Below are 18,202 nucleotides of genomic sequence, written 5' to 3'. Positions count from 1 at the left end.
AAACAGCCCAATCCAAAAATGGGCAGAAGACCTAAATAGACATTTCTCCAAAGAAGATATACAGATTGCCAACAAACACATGAAAGGATGCTCAACATCACTAATCATTAGAGAGATGCAAATCAAAACTACAATGAGGTATCACCTCACACTGGTCAGAATGGCCATCATCAAAATATCTACCAATAAATGCTGGAGAGGGTATTGAGAAAAAGGAACCCTCCTGCACTGTTGGTGGGAATGTAAATTGATACAGGCACTATGGAGAACAGTATGGAGGTTCCTTAAAAGAATAAAACTAGAACTACCATACGACCCAGCAATCTTACTTCTGGGCATATACCCTGAGAAAACCATAATTCAAAAAGAGACATATATCACAGTGTTCATTGCAGCACTATTTACAATAGCCAGGACATGGAAGCAACCTAAGTAAGTATCCATCAACAGACGAATGGATGAAGAAGATGTCACACATATATACAATGGAGTATTAGTCATAAAAAGAAATGAAAGTGAGTTATTTGTAGTGAGGTGTATGGACCTAGAGTCTGTCCTACAGAGTGAAGTAAGTCAGAAAGAGAAAAACAAATACAATATGCTAACACATATATAGAGAGTCTAAAGAAAAAAAATGGTTCTGATGAACCTAGGGGCAGGACAGGAATACAGACGCAGATGTAGAGAATGGACTTGAGGACATGGGGGGCAGGGAGGGTAAGCTGGGACGAAGTGAGAGAGTAGCATTGACGTATATACACTACCAAATGTAAAAGAGATAGCTAGTGGGAAGCAGCCACATAGCACAGGGAGATCATCTCAGTGCTTTGTGACCACCTAGAGGGGTGGGATGCATGTTTGGGATAGGGAGGGTGGGAGGGAGGAGCAAGAGGGAGGCAATATGGGGATATATGTATATGGATAGCTGATTCACTTTGTTATACAGTGGAAACTAACACAACATTGTAAAGCAATTATACTCCAATAAACATGTTAAATAAATAAATATTAATTAATTTTTAAAATGCAGATGACTAAACACATGGTCCCAATTGTTCTTTTAGATGTGATGATTAGAAGAAAAATGTTTATAAGAATGTGCATCAAAATGTTAATAATGTTTTTATATTGAGGTGGTGGGATTTATGTGCTCATTTTTTTTAAAACTTACATCTTTGTGCTTTTCTTTATTTTTAAAATTTCCACAATGAACATGAATTACTTTTGTAACTAAAAATCATAAATATGAATTAAAGTCCACCAAAACTTGAAGAACTGGTGAGATGATAGCTCTTTTATTAAAACTTTCCCGATCTTCCCATTGGCTGAATCAAGGCTCAGCTAGGAAAGATGCATTCCAAGCTCACTCACATGTTTGTTGCCAGATTAATTCCATCCCTGCCACACACACACACATACACACACACACATACACACATAGCTGTTCCTTGACATGGGGGCCTCTTAATAAAACAGCTCAGAAAATGGCAGCTTGCTTCATCAGATCAAGCAAATGAGAAGAGTCAGAGAGATAAAGAGAGAAGCCACACTCTCTTGTAACCTAATCTTAGAAGGAACCACCCATTACTTTTGCTGTATTCTATACATGAGAAGCTAGCTCACATTCTAGGTGCAGCCCACATTCAAAGGGAGGAGATTATACAAGGAAGTGAATATAAAGAGGCAGGCATTGTGATCCATTTCAGAAGCTACCCACCACATGTACGTACTATATGATGTCATTTAGAGGCAAACCTAATCTTCAGTAAAATAAATCAGAACACTGGTTTCTTGGTAGAGGTGCAGTGATTGATTGGTTAGGGCCATAAGGAACTTTTCCATGGTGATGAGGATGTTCTATATTTTGATATGTGTGTTCATGGGAGTACAACTTTATCAAAACTCATGTACAGTACACTTAAGGTCTGTGTAATTTATTGAATGTAAATTGTACCTCAGTTTAAACAAATTTTATCCTACAGTTTTTTTTTTTAAAGAGTGGATAACTTAGCCTTCCATATTACCAGAAATGGATGTAGTAGTTCACTTGTGTGCTTGCTTTTAAACCAAAGTTCCCATCTTTACTTTTTTTTTCTTCTTGTGTTGTGCTGGGCCAGATCTTAGTTCCCCAACCAGGGATGGAACCCATGCCCCTTGCAGTGGAAGCACGGAGTCCTAACCACTGGACCGCCAGGGAATTCCCCCACCTTTACTTTTCAACATCAAAAAATGTATTCAACTCCACTTAATAGACTGAGAAATTACCTGTCAATATCTGACTATGAATTCAGAAAAGATTTTAAATAAATTGATATTTCACTATTCACAAGAGTACCTCAATGTATTTGAAAATTAAATTCTTCAATGTGGAGACCTGTTATTTTTTCCAGTCTGTTAGCTGTTGTTTTCTTCCCACTGAAGAAATGCAACTGAATGTGTTGTTATTATAGCAATAAACATTAACTCCAATGCAAAGCTTTTAAATACTTTTTTGTCTTTTAAAAATTTTTTACACTTTTTATATTTTAAAAACAACTGTATAAGCTAGAAAGCCATCATAAATATACTTACATCAGCAAATTTTTTTAATGTTTGATTTTTTAATTGAGGTATAATTGACATATAACATTATATTAGTTTTAGGTATACAACATAATGATTCAGTATTTGTACACACTGCAAAATAATCTATCACCATACATAAGTTACAAAATTTTCAAAAATTTTTTTCTTATGGTGAGATCTAGTCTCTTAGCCACTTTCAAATATGTAGTGCAGTATTATTAACTATAATCACCATGCTGTGCATTATATCTCCATAATTATTTATTTTATAACTGGATGTTTTTATACCTTTTGACCCCATTTCACCCACCACCACCCCACCGCCTTGGCAACCACCAATATGTTGGCTTTAAATACATTATTTTTATAGTTCAATAAATACTAACAAAAAATTTTCCTTGCCATACATGTCTAGCAACTCTACACAGTATGGAGATAGAATAGTTTGAGAACTAGGCCTCTAGAACTAGAATCAAAAACTCAAATGCCTACAGTCAAGGCAGAGAAGTAACATAAATTAATGAAGTAGGTCAGGCACCTGAATCTGTATTCTTTCAACACAGGCACAGAGTAGGTATAATTTCTATTTCCACAAACAAATACAAACGTTTGGCTCTCTTGATTCAGCTATCATTTTCCTCCTATCCTCTCAACTCTGTTTTAAGAAAACAACATTACAAGCACACTGATGGAAGGCCAACATAGCCACACCACTGGCGACACAGAGAATGGTGGAGAACATGGCAAAATTAAAACTTCCCCCTCGACCTTAGTGCCAGCTGAGTGTTGTCCTGTGGAAATTCTGGCCCAGCTGGCAAGTTGTGATTTCTTTCAACTGATGCTAGAAATCCAGTTTCTAATGTGAAATTTCTCAATTTTTATAAAAAATTTTATTTAAATGACAGAGCAATATAAAGCAACAAACTCAAAAAACATTTTAACACTGCATAGACCTAAATAAAACATATCTCTAATCTCTAATTGCCCTTATGACAATTTCCAGAGACCTTTAACGGTTTTTATAGTTTTTTCTACTTTCCCTTGTCTCACCGGAGAGTGGGCCCACAGAGCATCTCATGCTGCTGTCCCACCTTTCCATAGACTTAACATCACGCTTCAGGGAAGCAGAATTTGAAGAATAAGGTTGAGTACTGTGACACAACTGACGAGGAACATCTCTGTTCTGATCTTTGGATGAAGAAGATGTGGCAGTGAAGCCTAGCTATCCTGTCCCATTGTCTCTCCCTTCCCTTCCTTTTCCCTCCTTTTTCCTCCCCTTCCCCTCCCCTCTCCTCCCCTTCCTTTCCCTCTCCCTCTTTCTCCCTCTAGCTGCAGACAGTTGACCACACTGGCTGGAGGATGATGCCTTCCCACCAGGTAGCAGATGTAAAAATTTCCCCAGGCTTATCTATACCCATCTAGGAGCAAGCCTCTGCTGGTACTAAGGCCAAAAATGGAACAACTTCTTGAGGAAACATATTAATCTGGAATTTTTTCTTTCTCTCTAAGGCAGGGGTCCTTAGTTTTTTCACTGCCATGAACTACAACAGCAGTCTAGGGATGGCTACAGCCTCCTTCTCCAAATAATGTTTTAAAATACATGAAATAAAATACATAAAATTATAAAGAAAACCAGTTACCATAAAAGTTACTGCAATATTTTCTAAATATGATGTACTAAAAATATTCTTGTTTATGAACATATTAAATAACAAGAACTAGTGGAGGCACTAATAACTACCAGAATACTGAGCAGAACATAAATGATTTTCTACAAAAACTATAAAGTGATATGAAAGTATTTCAATTTCTATTGAAAACAAAGTCACAAGCACAGCCAATATTACTATGTTCTTGCCTACATTCAAATGAAAATAAATGCTAAATTTTGGTTAGGGAAAATCAAGATGTATTCTTTCCCCATCCAAGTTCACCAGCCCACTAAATTCTGTGAACCCCACGTTATGAACCCTTAGTACTAAAAATATGCTCTGGGTCAAAAGTCTGGGGTAGTGCTTCTCAAATAACCTGGGTTAAAATGCAGATTCCTATTCAGTGTGTGCACCCTGATATTCTGCATTTGTAACAAGCCCCAGGTAATGTGATGTTCTGGTCCAGGTCACATTGCAGAGAAAAGGTTCTGAGGTTTATCATGGGAGACCTCAACCTGGAGTGGAGGTGAGAGTCAGAGGCACACAGATGGTATTCCCTGACTGTGGGAGTCCCCAGGAATGGCTTGGGGTTTCTGGTTTCATCCTAAAGAGGCATGCTTTGTTTTACCATGTGCTTCAGTATTTAATGACAGAAAGAGAACTTGGACATTCTGAGCGCTGGGTGTCCTCAGTTTCCCCAAAGCTACCACGGAGTAGCAGCTACTGGTCAGCTAAATCGCTGACCCTTGGCAAGTCCCAGCACTCAAAATGTATGCACAGGTACACATATCCATTCACAGAAAACAGAAATTACTCACAAGTCATAAAAATGACTCACCAAGACTGAAAAGTTGATGCGATGATGCAAAAGGAAAAACGTCTCTAAAGTCTCTGAAAGTATTGACATATGTACCTTTGCCATTTTCCTGAGAGCACAGAAAATATATATAAATTAAAATAAATGTAATATATACAATAATAATAATATATAAAATATATAACTCTTCTCTAAACTAGGTTTCATTCTTTAGGCAAACTCAGCTGTCACAAAACTCCAGTGCCCCTGTACTTGTATTTATATATCTAATATGTAGAAAAATATTAAAACAGCAAGAAAAAGTCCAAGTTAACAAATGTCACTGTTTTTAGCAGTAAAATAGCCAGACGTAAGCAAAATATCAAGAATATTCAACTAATTTTCCTTGTTCTATCCAGAATGGTTTTTATGTTTTTGTTTTTGTTTTTTTTAAAGAAATCCAAAGACCTGGGGCACTGGGCTACGTTTCTTCTTTAGCCTCCTTGGAACTCATGGATCCCTTTCGCACCACCTCTCTGCATCCAGCATTCTCAGCTAACCTTAATTCAAAAGCCAGACTGGCACTACCATCAACCTCCCAACCCCAGGAATCTGGTTCTGTAGAGGAAGAGCAGAAACTGCAAGTTTCAACCCAGCTGCAAGGACTGCTGGGCTGTTCTTAGGGTGCCCTCTGCTGGGCACACATGGAAGCAGAAGTCTTTCCACACTGGTAAAAAGAAAGGGTCATATAAGGCCAAGTATTTGAGGTGACTGCAAAAGAAAAGCATTTAAATAAGAACCCCATTCCAAGGCATTCTGGCTATTAAAACAAAAGACTGACCATATTAAGACTTTAGAAAAACACAAAAGCATCTTCCTTTAAGAATTCTAAAAATGAAAATTAGAAAAAACATTTTTGCAAGAAAGCAAATCTTGTTTTTGTTTGTTTAATATTTATTTATTTATTTATGTATTTATTTATTTATTTATTTTACTGTGCTGGGTCTTAGCTGCGGCACGTGGGATCTTCACTGAGGCATGAAGGATCTTTAGTTGGGCATGTGGGTTCTAGTTCTCTGACCAGGGAATGAACCCGGGCCCCCTGCATTTGGAGTGTGGAGTCTTAACCACTGGACCACGACGGAAGTCCCTGTTTTTTTTGTTTTGTCACTGAAAAAAATGAGTTGATGTTTACATTTTTCCAGTCTTACCACTTTTGGTCCCTGGGTTTCAGAAATGATGTTGATGATGCAAGAGAAGGTGGTTACACAGTTTGGGAGCCCCAAGGTAATACTCTAGAAGCCTTTTAAAAGTAAACTGAAACAGGGAGCAGAGTCAAGATGGCAGAGTAGGAGGACATGGAGTTTGTATCTCCTCACAGGCAGCCTTCTGAGGGAGCACCTACTGGGCACTTGGGGGACACTTCAGACACCTAAAGGGACAGGCGGAATCCCCACGCAACCAGGTAGGATGTGGAAGGGAAGGAGGGGTGGGTGGAGGAAGGGTGGAGGCAGGATTGGACCAGTGCCCCTGACAGGGGGACTGTGGGAGAAGAGATATTCCCACACTCAGAGGGGCCCACTCACAGTGAGGGGATCAGTAGGGATGGAGAGGGACCTCTGAGGGATCACAGGATCAGAGGGGAAAGCGGCCAGGATCTCCCCTGCCAGTTTAGGCCCCAGCGAGCACACTGGGGTCCCAGGCCTGGGTGTCCCCAAAGCCCATTCCAGACACACGGGTCCTGGGCCTGAGCCCCACCCCCACCAAGGCCTCCTCTGGCTCTACAGGTCCAGGAGGGCCAAGCGCTACCCACTTTCCAAGGCTCCTCCTGCTGTGCTGGCCTCTGCAGACATGCCTGTGGAGGCCTGCACCCCAGCTGGCTCGCGCAGGCACGTGTGCTCCAGGCCAGCTTCAGGAGCAGATGCTGGTGAAAGGAATGCACACAGAGGTGGGGTTGATGTGCTGGGTCCAGGGGCCTAACTAGAGGTCTTTGAGGGCCTACTGGGGTGGCAGGGGTTGGCTGTGGCTCACCGTGGGGGCAAGGACACTGAGAGCAGAGGCACCAGGGAATGTTTTTTTCTTTTTTTTTTTTATTCTTATCTTTTAATTTTTTATTTTATTTTATTTTTTGCTGTTGTGGTTCTGTTTTGCCTTCTTGTTGTTATTTCATTTTCATTTCTATTTTTTCTAATATATTTTTTCTTTTTCTAACTTTATTTTTTATTCTTTGTTATCGTTCTGCTCTTTTTTGTTTGTTGTTTTGTTTTGGTTTTTTTTGCTGTGCCATGCAGCTTGCAGGGTCTTGGCTCCCAGGCTGGGGGTTGGGCCTGAGCTCTTGTGGTGGGAGTACTGAGTCCAAGCCACTGGACTAACAGCGAACTTAAGGCCCCAGGGAATATTAATCAGTGTGAGGTCTCCCGGAGGTCCTCATCTCAGCGCCAAGACCCAGCTCAACCCGACTGCCTGCAAACTCCAGTGCTGTACATCTCAGGCCAAACAACCAGCAAGACAGGAACACAGCCCCAATCATCAAAAAAAAGTGAAATGACAAAAAAAATATGTTCTAGATGAAGGAGCAAGGTAAAAACCTACAAGACCAAATAAATGAAGAGGAAATAGGCAATCTACCTGAAAAAGAATTCAGAGTAATGATAATAAAGATGATCCAGAATCTGGGAAATAGAATGGAGGCACAGATCAAGAAGATACAAGAAATGCTTAAAAAGGACCTACAAGAACTAAAGAACAAACAATCAGTGATGAACAACACAATAACTGAAATGAAAAATACAATAAAAGGAATCAATAGCAGAATAACTAAGGCAGAAGAAGGAATAACTGAGCTGGAAGATAGAATGGTGGAAATAACTGCCAAGGAGCAGAATAAAGAAAAAAGAATGAAAAGAAATGAGGACAGTCTAAGAGACCTCTGGTACAACACTGAATGCACCAACATTCGAATTATAGGGGTCCCAGAAAATGAAGAGAAAGAGACAGGGTCTGAGAAAATATTTGAAAAAAATTATAGTCAAAAACTTCCCTAACATGGGAAAGGAAATAATCACCCGAGTCCAGGAAGCACAAAGAGTCCCATACAGGTCAAACCCAAAGAGAAACACACTGAGACACATATTAACCAAACTAACAAAAATTAAACTCTATACTCAAAGAAAAAATATTAAAAGCAGCAAGGGAAAAGCAAAAAATAACATACAAGGGAATCCCCATAAGATAATCAGCTGACTTTTCAGCAGAAACTCTGCAGGCAAGAAAGGAGTGGCAGGATATATTTAGAGTGTTGAAAGGGAAAAACCTATAACCAAGATTACTATACCCAGCAAGGATCTCATTCAGATTTGATGGAGAAATCAAAAGCTATACAGACAAGCAAAAGTTAAGAGAATTCAGCACCACCAATCCAGCTTAACAACAAAAGCTACAAGAATTTCTCTAGGTGGGAACACAAGACAAGGAAAAGATCTACAAGGACAAACACAAAACAATTAAGAAAATGGTAATGGGAAAACACACATTGATAATTACCTTAAATGTGAACGGATTAAACGCTCCAACCAAAAGGCACAGACTGGCTAAATGGATACAAAAACAAGACCCACATATACGCTGTCTACAAGAAACCGACTTCAGACCTAGGGACACATACAAACTGAAAGCGAGGGGATGGAAAAAGATATTCCATGCAAATTGAAACCAAAAGAAAGCTGAAGTAGCAATATTCATATCAGATAAAATAGACTTTAAAATAAAGACTGTTACAAGACACAAGGAAGGACACTACATAACGATCAAGGGATTATTCCAAGAAGAAGATGAAAGAATTATAAATACATATGCACCCAACATAGGAGCACCTCAATACATAAGGCAAATGCTAACAGCCATAAAAGGGGAAATCGACAGTAACACAATAATAGTAGCGGACTTTAACACCCCACTTTCACCAATGGACAGATTATTCAGACAGGAAATTAATAAGGAAACACAAGCTTTAAATGACACAATAGACCAAATAGACTTAATTGATACTTATAGGACATCTGAAAGCAGGAGAATATACTTTCTTCTAAAGCACACATGGAACATTCTCTAGGATAGATCACATCTTGGGTCAAAACTCAAGCCTTGGTAAATTTAAGAAAATTGAAATCATATCAAGCATCTTTTCCAAGCACAACACTATGAGATTAGAAATCAATGACTTGATTTCTAATCAAGTGTGGACTTCCCTGGTGGCACAGCGGTTAAGAATCCACCTCCCAATGCAGGAGACACAGGTTCTATCCATGGTCTGGGAAGATCTCACATGCCGCGGAGCAACTAAACCCGTGTGCCACAACTACTGAGCCTGAGCTCTAGAGTCTGTGAGCCACAACTACTGAGCCTGCTTGCCACAACTACTGAAGCCTGCCTGCCCTAGAGCCCATGCTCCACAACAAGAGAAGCTATCACAATGAGAAGCCCACGCACCACATTGAAGAGTAGCCCCCACTTGCAGCAACTAGAGGCGGCCCACATGTAGCAGCAAAGATGCAACACACCAAAAATAAAAAATAAATAACTAAAAAAAAAGAGGAAAAAAACTAAAAAATATAAACACATGGAGGCTAAACAATACACTACTAAATAACCAAGAGATCACTGAAGAAATCAAAAAGGAAATCAAAAATTACCTAGAAACAAATGACAATGAAAAGACGACAACCCAAAACCTATGGCATGCAGCAAAAGCAGTTCTAAGAGGGAAGTTTATAGCAATACAAGCCTACCTCAAGAAACAAGAAAAATCTTAAATAAACAATCTAACCTTACACCTAAAGGAACTAGATAAGGAAGAACATACAAAACCCAGAGTTAGTAGAAGGAAAGAAATCATAAAGGTCAGAGCAGAAATAAATGTAATAGAAACAAAGAAAATAATAGCAAAGATCAATAAAACTAAAAGCTGGTTCTTTGACAAGATAAAATCGATAAACCATTAGCCAGACTCATCAAGAAAAAGAGGGAGAGGACTCAAATCAATAAAATTAGAAATGAAAAAGGAGAAGTTACAACAGACACCGCAGAAATACAATGCATCCTAAGAGACTACTACAAGCAACTCTAAGCCAATAAAATGGACAACCTGGAAAAAATGGACAAATTCTTAGAAAGGTATAACCTTCCAAGACTGAACCAGGAAGAAATAGAAAATATGAACATACCAAACACAAGTAATGAAATTGAAACTGTGATGAAAAATCTTCCAACAAACAGAAGTCCAGGACCAGATGGCTTCACAGGCAAATTCTATCAAACATTTAGAGAAGAGATAACACCCATTCTTCTCAAACTCTTCCAAAAAAGTGCAGAAGAAGGCACACTCCCAACCTCATTCTACACGGCCACCATCAATCACCCTGATAGCAAAACCAGACAAAGATATCACACAAAAAAACAAAATTACAGACCAATATCACCGATGAACATATACACAAAAATCCTCAACAAAATACTATCAAACAGAATCCAACAACACATTAAAAAGATCATACACCATGATCAAGTGGGATTCATCCCTGGGATGCAAGGATTCTTCAATACATGCGAATCAATCAGTGTGATACACCATATTAACAAACTGAAGAGTAAAAACCATGTGATCCTCTCAATAGATGCAGAAAAAGCTTTTGACAAAATTCAACACCATTTATGATAAAAACTCTCCAGAAAGTAGGCATAGAGGAAACCTACCTCAACATAATAAAGGCCATATATGACAAACCCACAGCAAACATCATTCTCAATGGTGAAAACCTGAAAGCATTTCCACTAAGGTCAGGAGCAAGACAAGGATGTCCGCTCTCGCCAATATTATTCAACATAGTTTTGGAAGTCCTAGCCATGGCAATCAGAGAAGAAAAATTAAAGGAATCCAAATTGGAAAAGAAGCAAAACTGTCACTGTTCGCATATGACATGATATATACCTAGAAAATCCTAAAGATGCTACCAGAAAACTACGAGAGCTAATCAATGAATTTGGTAAAGTTGCAGGATACAAAATTAATGCACAGAAATTTCTTGCATTCCTATACACTAACAACAGAAGATCAGAAAGAGAAATTAAGGACACAATTCCATTTACCATTGCAACAAAAAGAATAAAATACCTAGGAATAAAGCTACCTAAGGAAGCAAAAGACCTGTACTCAGAAAACTACAAAATACTGATGAAAGAAATCAAAGATGACACAAACAGATGGAGAGATATACCATGTTCTTGGATTGGAAGTATCAATATTGTGAAAATGAGTACCTACCCAAAGCAATCTACAGATTCAATGCAATCCCTATCAAATCACCAATGGCATTTTTCACAGAATTAGAACAAAAAATTTTATGATTTGTATGGAAACACAAGAGACCTTAAATAGTCAAAGCCACCTTGAGAAAGAAAAACAGAGCTGGAGGAATATCAGGCTCTCTGACTTCATACTATACTACAAAGCTACAGTGATCAAAATCCCTACAGTGGTAGTGACTTCCCTGGTGGCACAGTGGTTGAGAATCTGCCTGCCAATGCAGGGGACACGGGTTTGATCCCTGGTCCGGGAAGATCTCACATGCCACGGAACAACTAAGCCCATTCGCCACAACTACTGAGCCCGAGTGGTCACAACTACTGAAGCCCGTGTGCCTAGAGCCCAAGCTCCACAACAAGAGAAGCCACCACAATGAGAAGCCGGCACACCACAACAAAGAGTAACCCCCAGTTGCTGCAACTAGAGAAAGCCCATGTGCAGCAACAAAGACCCAAGTCAGCCAAAAATAAATAAATAAATAAATTTATTTTTAAAAAGAAAAGAAAGACAGGATGGTACTGGCACAAGAAGTATAGATCAATGGAACAGGATAGAAAGCCCAGAGATAAACCCACGTACCTATGGTCACCTAATCTATGACAAAGGAGGCAAGAAAATACAATGGAGAAAAGACAGCCTCTTCAATAAGTGGTGCTGGGAAAACTGGAAAGCTACATGTAAAAGAATGAAATTAGAACACTCCCTAACACCATACACAAAAATAAACTCAAAATGGATTAAAGACCTAAATGTAAGACCAGACACTGTAAAAAACTCTTAGAGGAAGGCATAGGAAGAACACTCGATGACATAAATCACAGCAAGATCTTTTTTGACCCACCTCCTAGAGTAATGAAAATAAAAACAAAAATAAACAAATGGGACCTAATGAAACTGAAAAGCTTTTGCACAGCAAAGGAAACCATAAACAAGAGGAAAAGACAATACTCAGAATGGGAGAAAATATTTGCAAACGAAGCAACTGACAAGGGATTAATCTCCAGAATATACAAACAGCTCATGCAGCTCAATATCAAAAAAACAAACAACCCAATCAAAAAATGGGCAGAAGACCTAAATAGACATTTCACCAAAGAAGACATACAGTTGGCCAAGAGGCACATGAAAAGATGCTCAACATCACTAATTATTAGAGAGATGCAAATCAAAACTACAATGAGGTATCTCCTCATACCAGTCAGAATGGCCATCATCAAAAAATCTACAAACAATAAATGCTAGAGAGGGTGTGGAGAAAGGGGAACCCTCTTGCAATGTTGGTGGGAATGTAAATTGATACAGCCAGTATGGAGAACAGTGTGGAGGTTCCTTAAAAAACTAAAAATAGAATTACCATATGATCCAGCAATCCCCCTACTGGGCATATACCCTAAGAAAACCATAATTCAAGAAGACACATGCACCCCAATGTTCACTGGAGCACTATTTACAACAGCCAGGACTTGGAAGCAACCAAAATATCCATTGACAGATGAATGGATAAAGAAGATATAGTACATATATACAATGGAATATTACTCAGCCATAAAAAGGAATGAAATTGGGTCATTTGTAGAGACGTGCATGGACCTAGAGACTGTCATACAGAGTGAAATAAGTCAGAAAGAAAAAAACAAATATTGTATATTAATGCATATATGTGGAATCTAGAAAAATGGTACAGATGAACGTATCAGCAAAGCAGAAATAGAGACACAGACATAGAGAACAAACATATAGACACCAAGGGGGGAAAGGAGGAGTGGGATGAATTGGGAGATTGGGATTGACATATATACACTACTATATGTAAAGTAGATAACTAATGAAAACCTGCTGTATAGCACAGGGAAATCTACTCAGTGCTCTGTGGTGACCTAATGGGAAGGAAATGCAAAAAAGAGGCGATATATGTATACATATAGCTGATTTACTTTGTTGTACAACAGGAACACAACATTGTAAAGCAATTATACCCCAATTTAAAAATAAACTGAAAAAATAAAGAACTCCTACAACTCAACAACAAAAGAACAAACAACCCAATTCAAAAATGGGCAAAGGATTTGAATAGACATTTCTCCAAAGAATATGTACAAATGGCCAACAAGCACATGAGAAGATGCTCAACATCACTAACCATCAGTGAAATGTAAATCAAAACTACAATGAGATATCACTTCACACCCATTAGCACACCTACAACTACTACTACTACCAAAAAAGGAAACAAGTGGTGAGGATGTGGAGAAATTGGAATCCCTGTGCACTGTTGGTGGGAATATAAAATGGTGCAGCTGTGGTCCATGTGTTACCGTGAAAAACAAACGATGGGGTTTGGAGAGCATCCAGTTGATGAACACATTGATGTGCTGGGAGTGGGGCACACCTGGAGGAGTTGTGAAAGCTCCAAACCATTTCCCACATACCTTGTCCTATGCATTTCTTCCCTTTGGTTGTTCCTGAGTTGTATGCTTCATACTAAACTGGCAATAGAGAGTAAAGCACTTCCCTGAGTTCTGTGAGTCATTCTAGCAAATTATTAAACCTGAGGAAGGGGGTGTGGAGACCCCAGATTGATGGTCAGTTGGTCAGAAGCACCAGTCACACCTGGGACTTGGGTTTGGCATCTGAAGTAGGGTGCAGTCTTGGGGAACTGAGCCCTTAACCTCTGGGGTGTGTGCTAACTCTGGGTAGTTAGAGTCTGCATCTAATTGCAGGACCCCTAGTTGGCGCCCGAAGAGTTGGAGAATTGCTTAATGTGAGGGAAAGATCCCACACATTTGGCATCAGAAGTGCTCTGTGTATAGAGGAAACAAGCTTCCTTTTACTATCCGAAAGAACTGAAAGCAGGGTCTCAAAGACATATTTGTACACCTATGTTCATAGCAGTATTATACACAAACAGCCAAGAGGCAGAAGCAATCCAAGTGTGCACTGACAGACGAATGGATAAACAAAATGTGGTATATCCATATGACGGAATATTATTTAGTCTTAAAAAGGAAAGAAATATGGACACATGCTGCAACATGGATGAAACTTTTTTTAAATTAATTAATTAATTTATGGCTGTGTTGGGTCTTTGTTTCTGTGCGAGGGCTTTCTCTAGTTGTGGCAAGTGGGGGCTGCTCTTCATCACGGTATGGATGAAACTTGATGATATTATCCTAAGCGAAATAAGCCAGCTACTGAAAGATAAATATTGCATGATTCTACTTTTATGAGGTACCTACAGTAGTCACATTCATAGGGAAAGAAAGTAGAATGGTGGTTGCCAGGAGCTGGGGAAAGGGAGGAATGGGGAGTTATTGTTTAATGGCTACAGAATTTCAGTTTTCCAACATGAAAACGTTCTGGAGAATGGCTACACAACAGTGTGAATATACTTAACACTACTGAACTGTACACTTAGAAATGGTTAGGATGGTAAATTTTATATTATGTGTATTTTACAATTAAAACTTTTTTAAATTTTAAAGTAAATTGAAACATGTCAACACAATCATTACTTCATTTTCTGCCCTGTCCATCTGGCTCAGCTTCTATAAACTTAGAAAGTCAGAGCTGGCAGGGATTTGGAGACATAATTCCATTTTAAAGATTAAAAACTGGAGGCGACAGTGGCAAGGTGACCTGTGAAGTTCTTGGTAGGTTAGTAGTGAAGACAAGACTAGAAAGAAGAGCTCCTGACTGGCCCTCTCCAGACTGGGGCCCTACCCTGCACCACGACCCCGACGGGGACAGCCCATTTCTTGATGGAGATGATAATAAGTCTCATCCAAACCGGGGGTCCTTCCCACACACCACTGGTCTGAGGGGTCAGGCAAGCCCAGGAAAAAAATGTACCTTGGTTAAAGTCCATATGATCTGAATTTCAAAGCCCCTGAACAAACCTGGAAGGAGAAGAGGAGAGAAATATGACCAACTTAAATGTTGACAGGGCACACTGAGTATTGTTTTTTCCATGGAGTTATTTTGTAATTTTTCCCAACATGAGGCTTAAAAGGAATATTACCCTTCAAGGCAGACTGAATAAATGACCTACTGTTTTTCTGCCTGTCTACAATAATATCACAGTATGAGGTATGCTTATAAATTATTTTTTATTTTACTTTTATGATTGGGAAAAGATACCAACATATAAGATCAAATCAAAGCTAACAACTCTACTGGCAGTTAAGTGGCTGATTTTATTAAAATAAAGACATGTCTGTTTAAACCAAAAAAATGTTCTCACTGGCACTTTGCTTTGGCTGGGACCTTTGAAATTAAGGCCAAGGTGCTGATAAGCACCCTCACAGCATCGGCCTTTTACCTCCTTTGAAGCTCTCGCAGTACCTGGAACAGCACACAGATGTGTGGTCCACGCAAGTGCCTTGGAAACAATCCCTTTCACCAGTGGTTTATTTTGAGAAGACTGACTTTCAGCTGGTAAGGCTTTGCCCGGATACATTTCTCAGGGCTGATGATGGCTCCTCATGCAGCACATGATGTAGGTTCTCTTTGCATTTTGCAGACATTCCTGTTGTGCCTTAACCAGGGGCGAGTGCCACAACCAAAACAGCTGGGAATATTCCCTCATTCCTCCCAGTCTGCAAGCCAGTCTGCAATTCTGCCCCAGGTTCTAGCCCTTCAAATCTTGAGGGATGTTTTCTTCGTCCACAGGTTGTTTAGGTTTTAACTGGCTGTTTAAAGTTAAAAAGGAATATCTCAAGCCCCCTGCCATGCTGAAAGGAGAATAAAAAAGAGTGAAAATAAATTCCATAGATGGTACAACCAACAGTTACTGACATCTTTATAAATACAGTCAACTTAATTTTTTTGATAACTTGGCTGTTTGTTTCTTTTTCTTTATTTTATTGAAGTATAGGTGATTTACAATGCAGTCAGCTTAATTTGAAGGGAATTATTGAGCCCCCTGTTTTACTTCCTCGAATTTGTCTATTAATCGATGAGAATTAACCCTCTTATTTACAAATCTTTGGGGGCAGAAAAAGAGCAGATCAAGTCTAATAGAGAAACTTGGAGAAAAAATAAGCACTTGGTTATTACTTGAATAAACTATACAGTATTATGCTAAAATGGTGTCCCACCTCTGAGACCCCAAAATGCCTTTCAAAAGTATCTTAGTCACTCCTCCCAATATTCTTAGCACATGGCGCTTCAATGGAGCACAGATTTAGTGAGGCCTATTCACAAAAGACAGACACACAACTTAAGGGCTTTTCTGAGAGGAGGAAACAGAAAATTAGATCTCAACCCTTTGAATTTTCATTACATGTCCCCATGGTCCACATGAAAGAGTATGTCATAAAAAGAGATGAACTGATTGATTTAAGTAAATTTTATCCTAGAAATTGTAAAGTCAAAACACCTCCTGCACTTTCACTTATAACATATTAATCAGCTTTTTAAAAATTCATATTTTACTAAAATGAGTTCATTTAAAAATCCCACTTACCAGATATTTAACCCTACAAAGTTTAATACAGAGAAAATGTAGTCTCCACCTACTAACATTCCAATGTAGGCAACGGATACATTCTGCAGAAAAAGAGAGGATTAGTGATTTTAAAAGTAAAGGCTTTAGGGGTAAAACTCATATATATAGTGAAACCTGAAACTAAATATTTTAGTTACTTTTCAAAGAGACTCACATATAGTAGGGGTTCATGGAATATTGAATAAGTGGATAAAAACCATACATATGGCTTTATAAAGAAAAGGAAATAAACTACAGCACCATAATCACAGAAACTGCATTATCCATACTCTCTTCCAGTTAATACATGTAAGAGTTGGGTTGTAATCAGCTTTCCAGATTTCATCTCTTTACCTCTTTACCATCATTGGGTAGTGAATTTTAATCATATTAGTCCTAAACTTGAACAAACTAAGACATCTGATAAATTATAAGCAGTACTCTGTCCAGTGTATTCTCAGAGGCCCTTGGGCAGCCAACAGAGAAGTCTACCGTTGATAGCACTCACTCACGGTAGGAGTTCACGTGAACAGAAACACAAAGCAACTGCAGAACAGAATTTAGAACACCTCCACCCTCCTATTCATTAGTGTGTGTTCAAATGCATGTACACACACACAGCATACACACCAATCCCAGAGTTAATCACCTTATAACTGAGCATAGATCTAGACTGAAAACAGTTCTTCACAAGAATTCCCTTTCTTAGTCAGCAAGGTTCTCCCAGAAAACCAAACTGTAGATCACTAGGTATCTTAGCGCAGAAAATTGGAATATTTTTCAGCTATTTCACTTGGTTTTCCCAGACCATCCCTTCCCACCATTCCCAATTTAACTCATAATTTGTCTCTTCCTTTTAAATTAGCAAGTCTTCCCTCTGTTTTGTGGATTAGGAGATTAGAAGACGTAAGGAGGGATTACCCAGGCACAGCTGAAAATATCACAAGCCTCCATTCTTACTACAGCACGGATAATAACAATAAAATCAAACAGTCAACACCCCAACTTGGTTGTGCATTTCAAGACTTCAACAGCTTACCTTGATGGCTCCAACCACCGCCGTCGTCAGGGCCGAATTGTAATAGCTGCACAAAAGTGTGGAGTACATCAACAGAAACCTGGGACAAGGAAGAAAACACCTGAGTGTGCCTTACTGGTCTGGGTAATAAACAGATTAAGAAGAGCCAGTAAGTGACCCACACAGGTATTTTAAACAAATAAAAAAGAAAAACACACCGTAAAGATTTTAAAATACCTACATCTTAAAACATCTCAATAATTCGACATTTTCAGGAAAATGGTCCAGTCGTGCATTAGCCAAACTTTCTACCTTAGGTGTCCTT

At 38.9% G+C, this 18,202-nt stretch overlaps 1 protein-coding gene across 1 annotated transcript in view; it reads right to left on the bottom strand.

The window, feature by feature from the left end:
* Window positions 1-15,463: 15,463 nt before the first annotated feature.
* SLC35D2 (solute carrier family 35 member D2) overlaps window positions 15,464-18,202 on the bottom strand; it is a 46,485-nt gene continuing 43,746 nt past the window's right edge. Inside the window, exons 10-12 of the mRNA XM_059071775.2 lie at window positions 17,899-17,977; window positions 16,839-16,921; window positions 15,464-16,104 (exon numbers count right to left, since the gene is read on the bottom strand). Coding sequence (XP_058927758.1) covers window positions 16,002-16,104; window positions 16,839-16,921; window positions 17,899-17,977 — 265 coding nt within the window. The 3' untranslated portion in view covers window positions 15,464-16,001. The remainder of the gene's footprint in view (window positions 16,105-16,838; window positions 16,922-17,898; window positions 17,978-18,202) is intronic.

The sequence above is a fragment of the Kogia breviceps genome, chromosome 8 (assembly GCF_026419965.1).
Source record: "Kogia breviceps isolate mKogBre1 chromosome 8, mKogBre1 haplotype 1, whole genome shotgun sequence".
Lineage (NCBI taxonomy): Eukaryota > Metazoa > Chordata > Mammalia > Artiodactyla > Physeteridae > Kogia > Kogia breviceps.
Note: the sequence above shows the minus strand (reverse complement) of the source record. Positions and strands in the feature narration are given on the sequence as shown.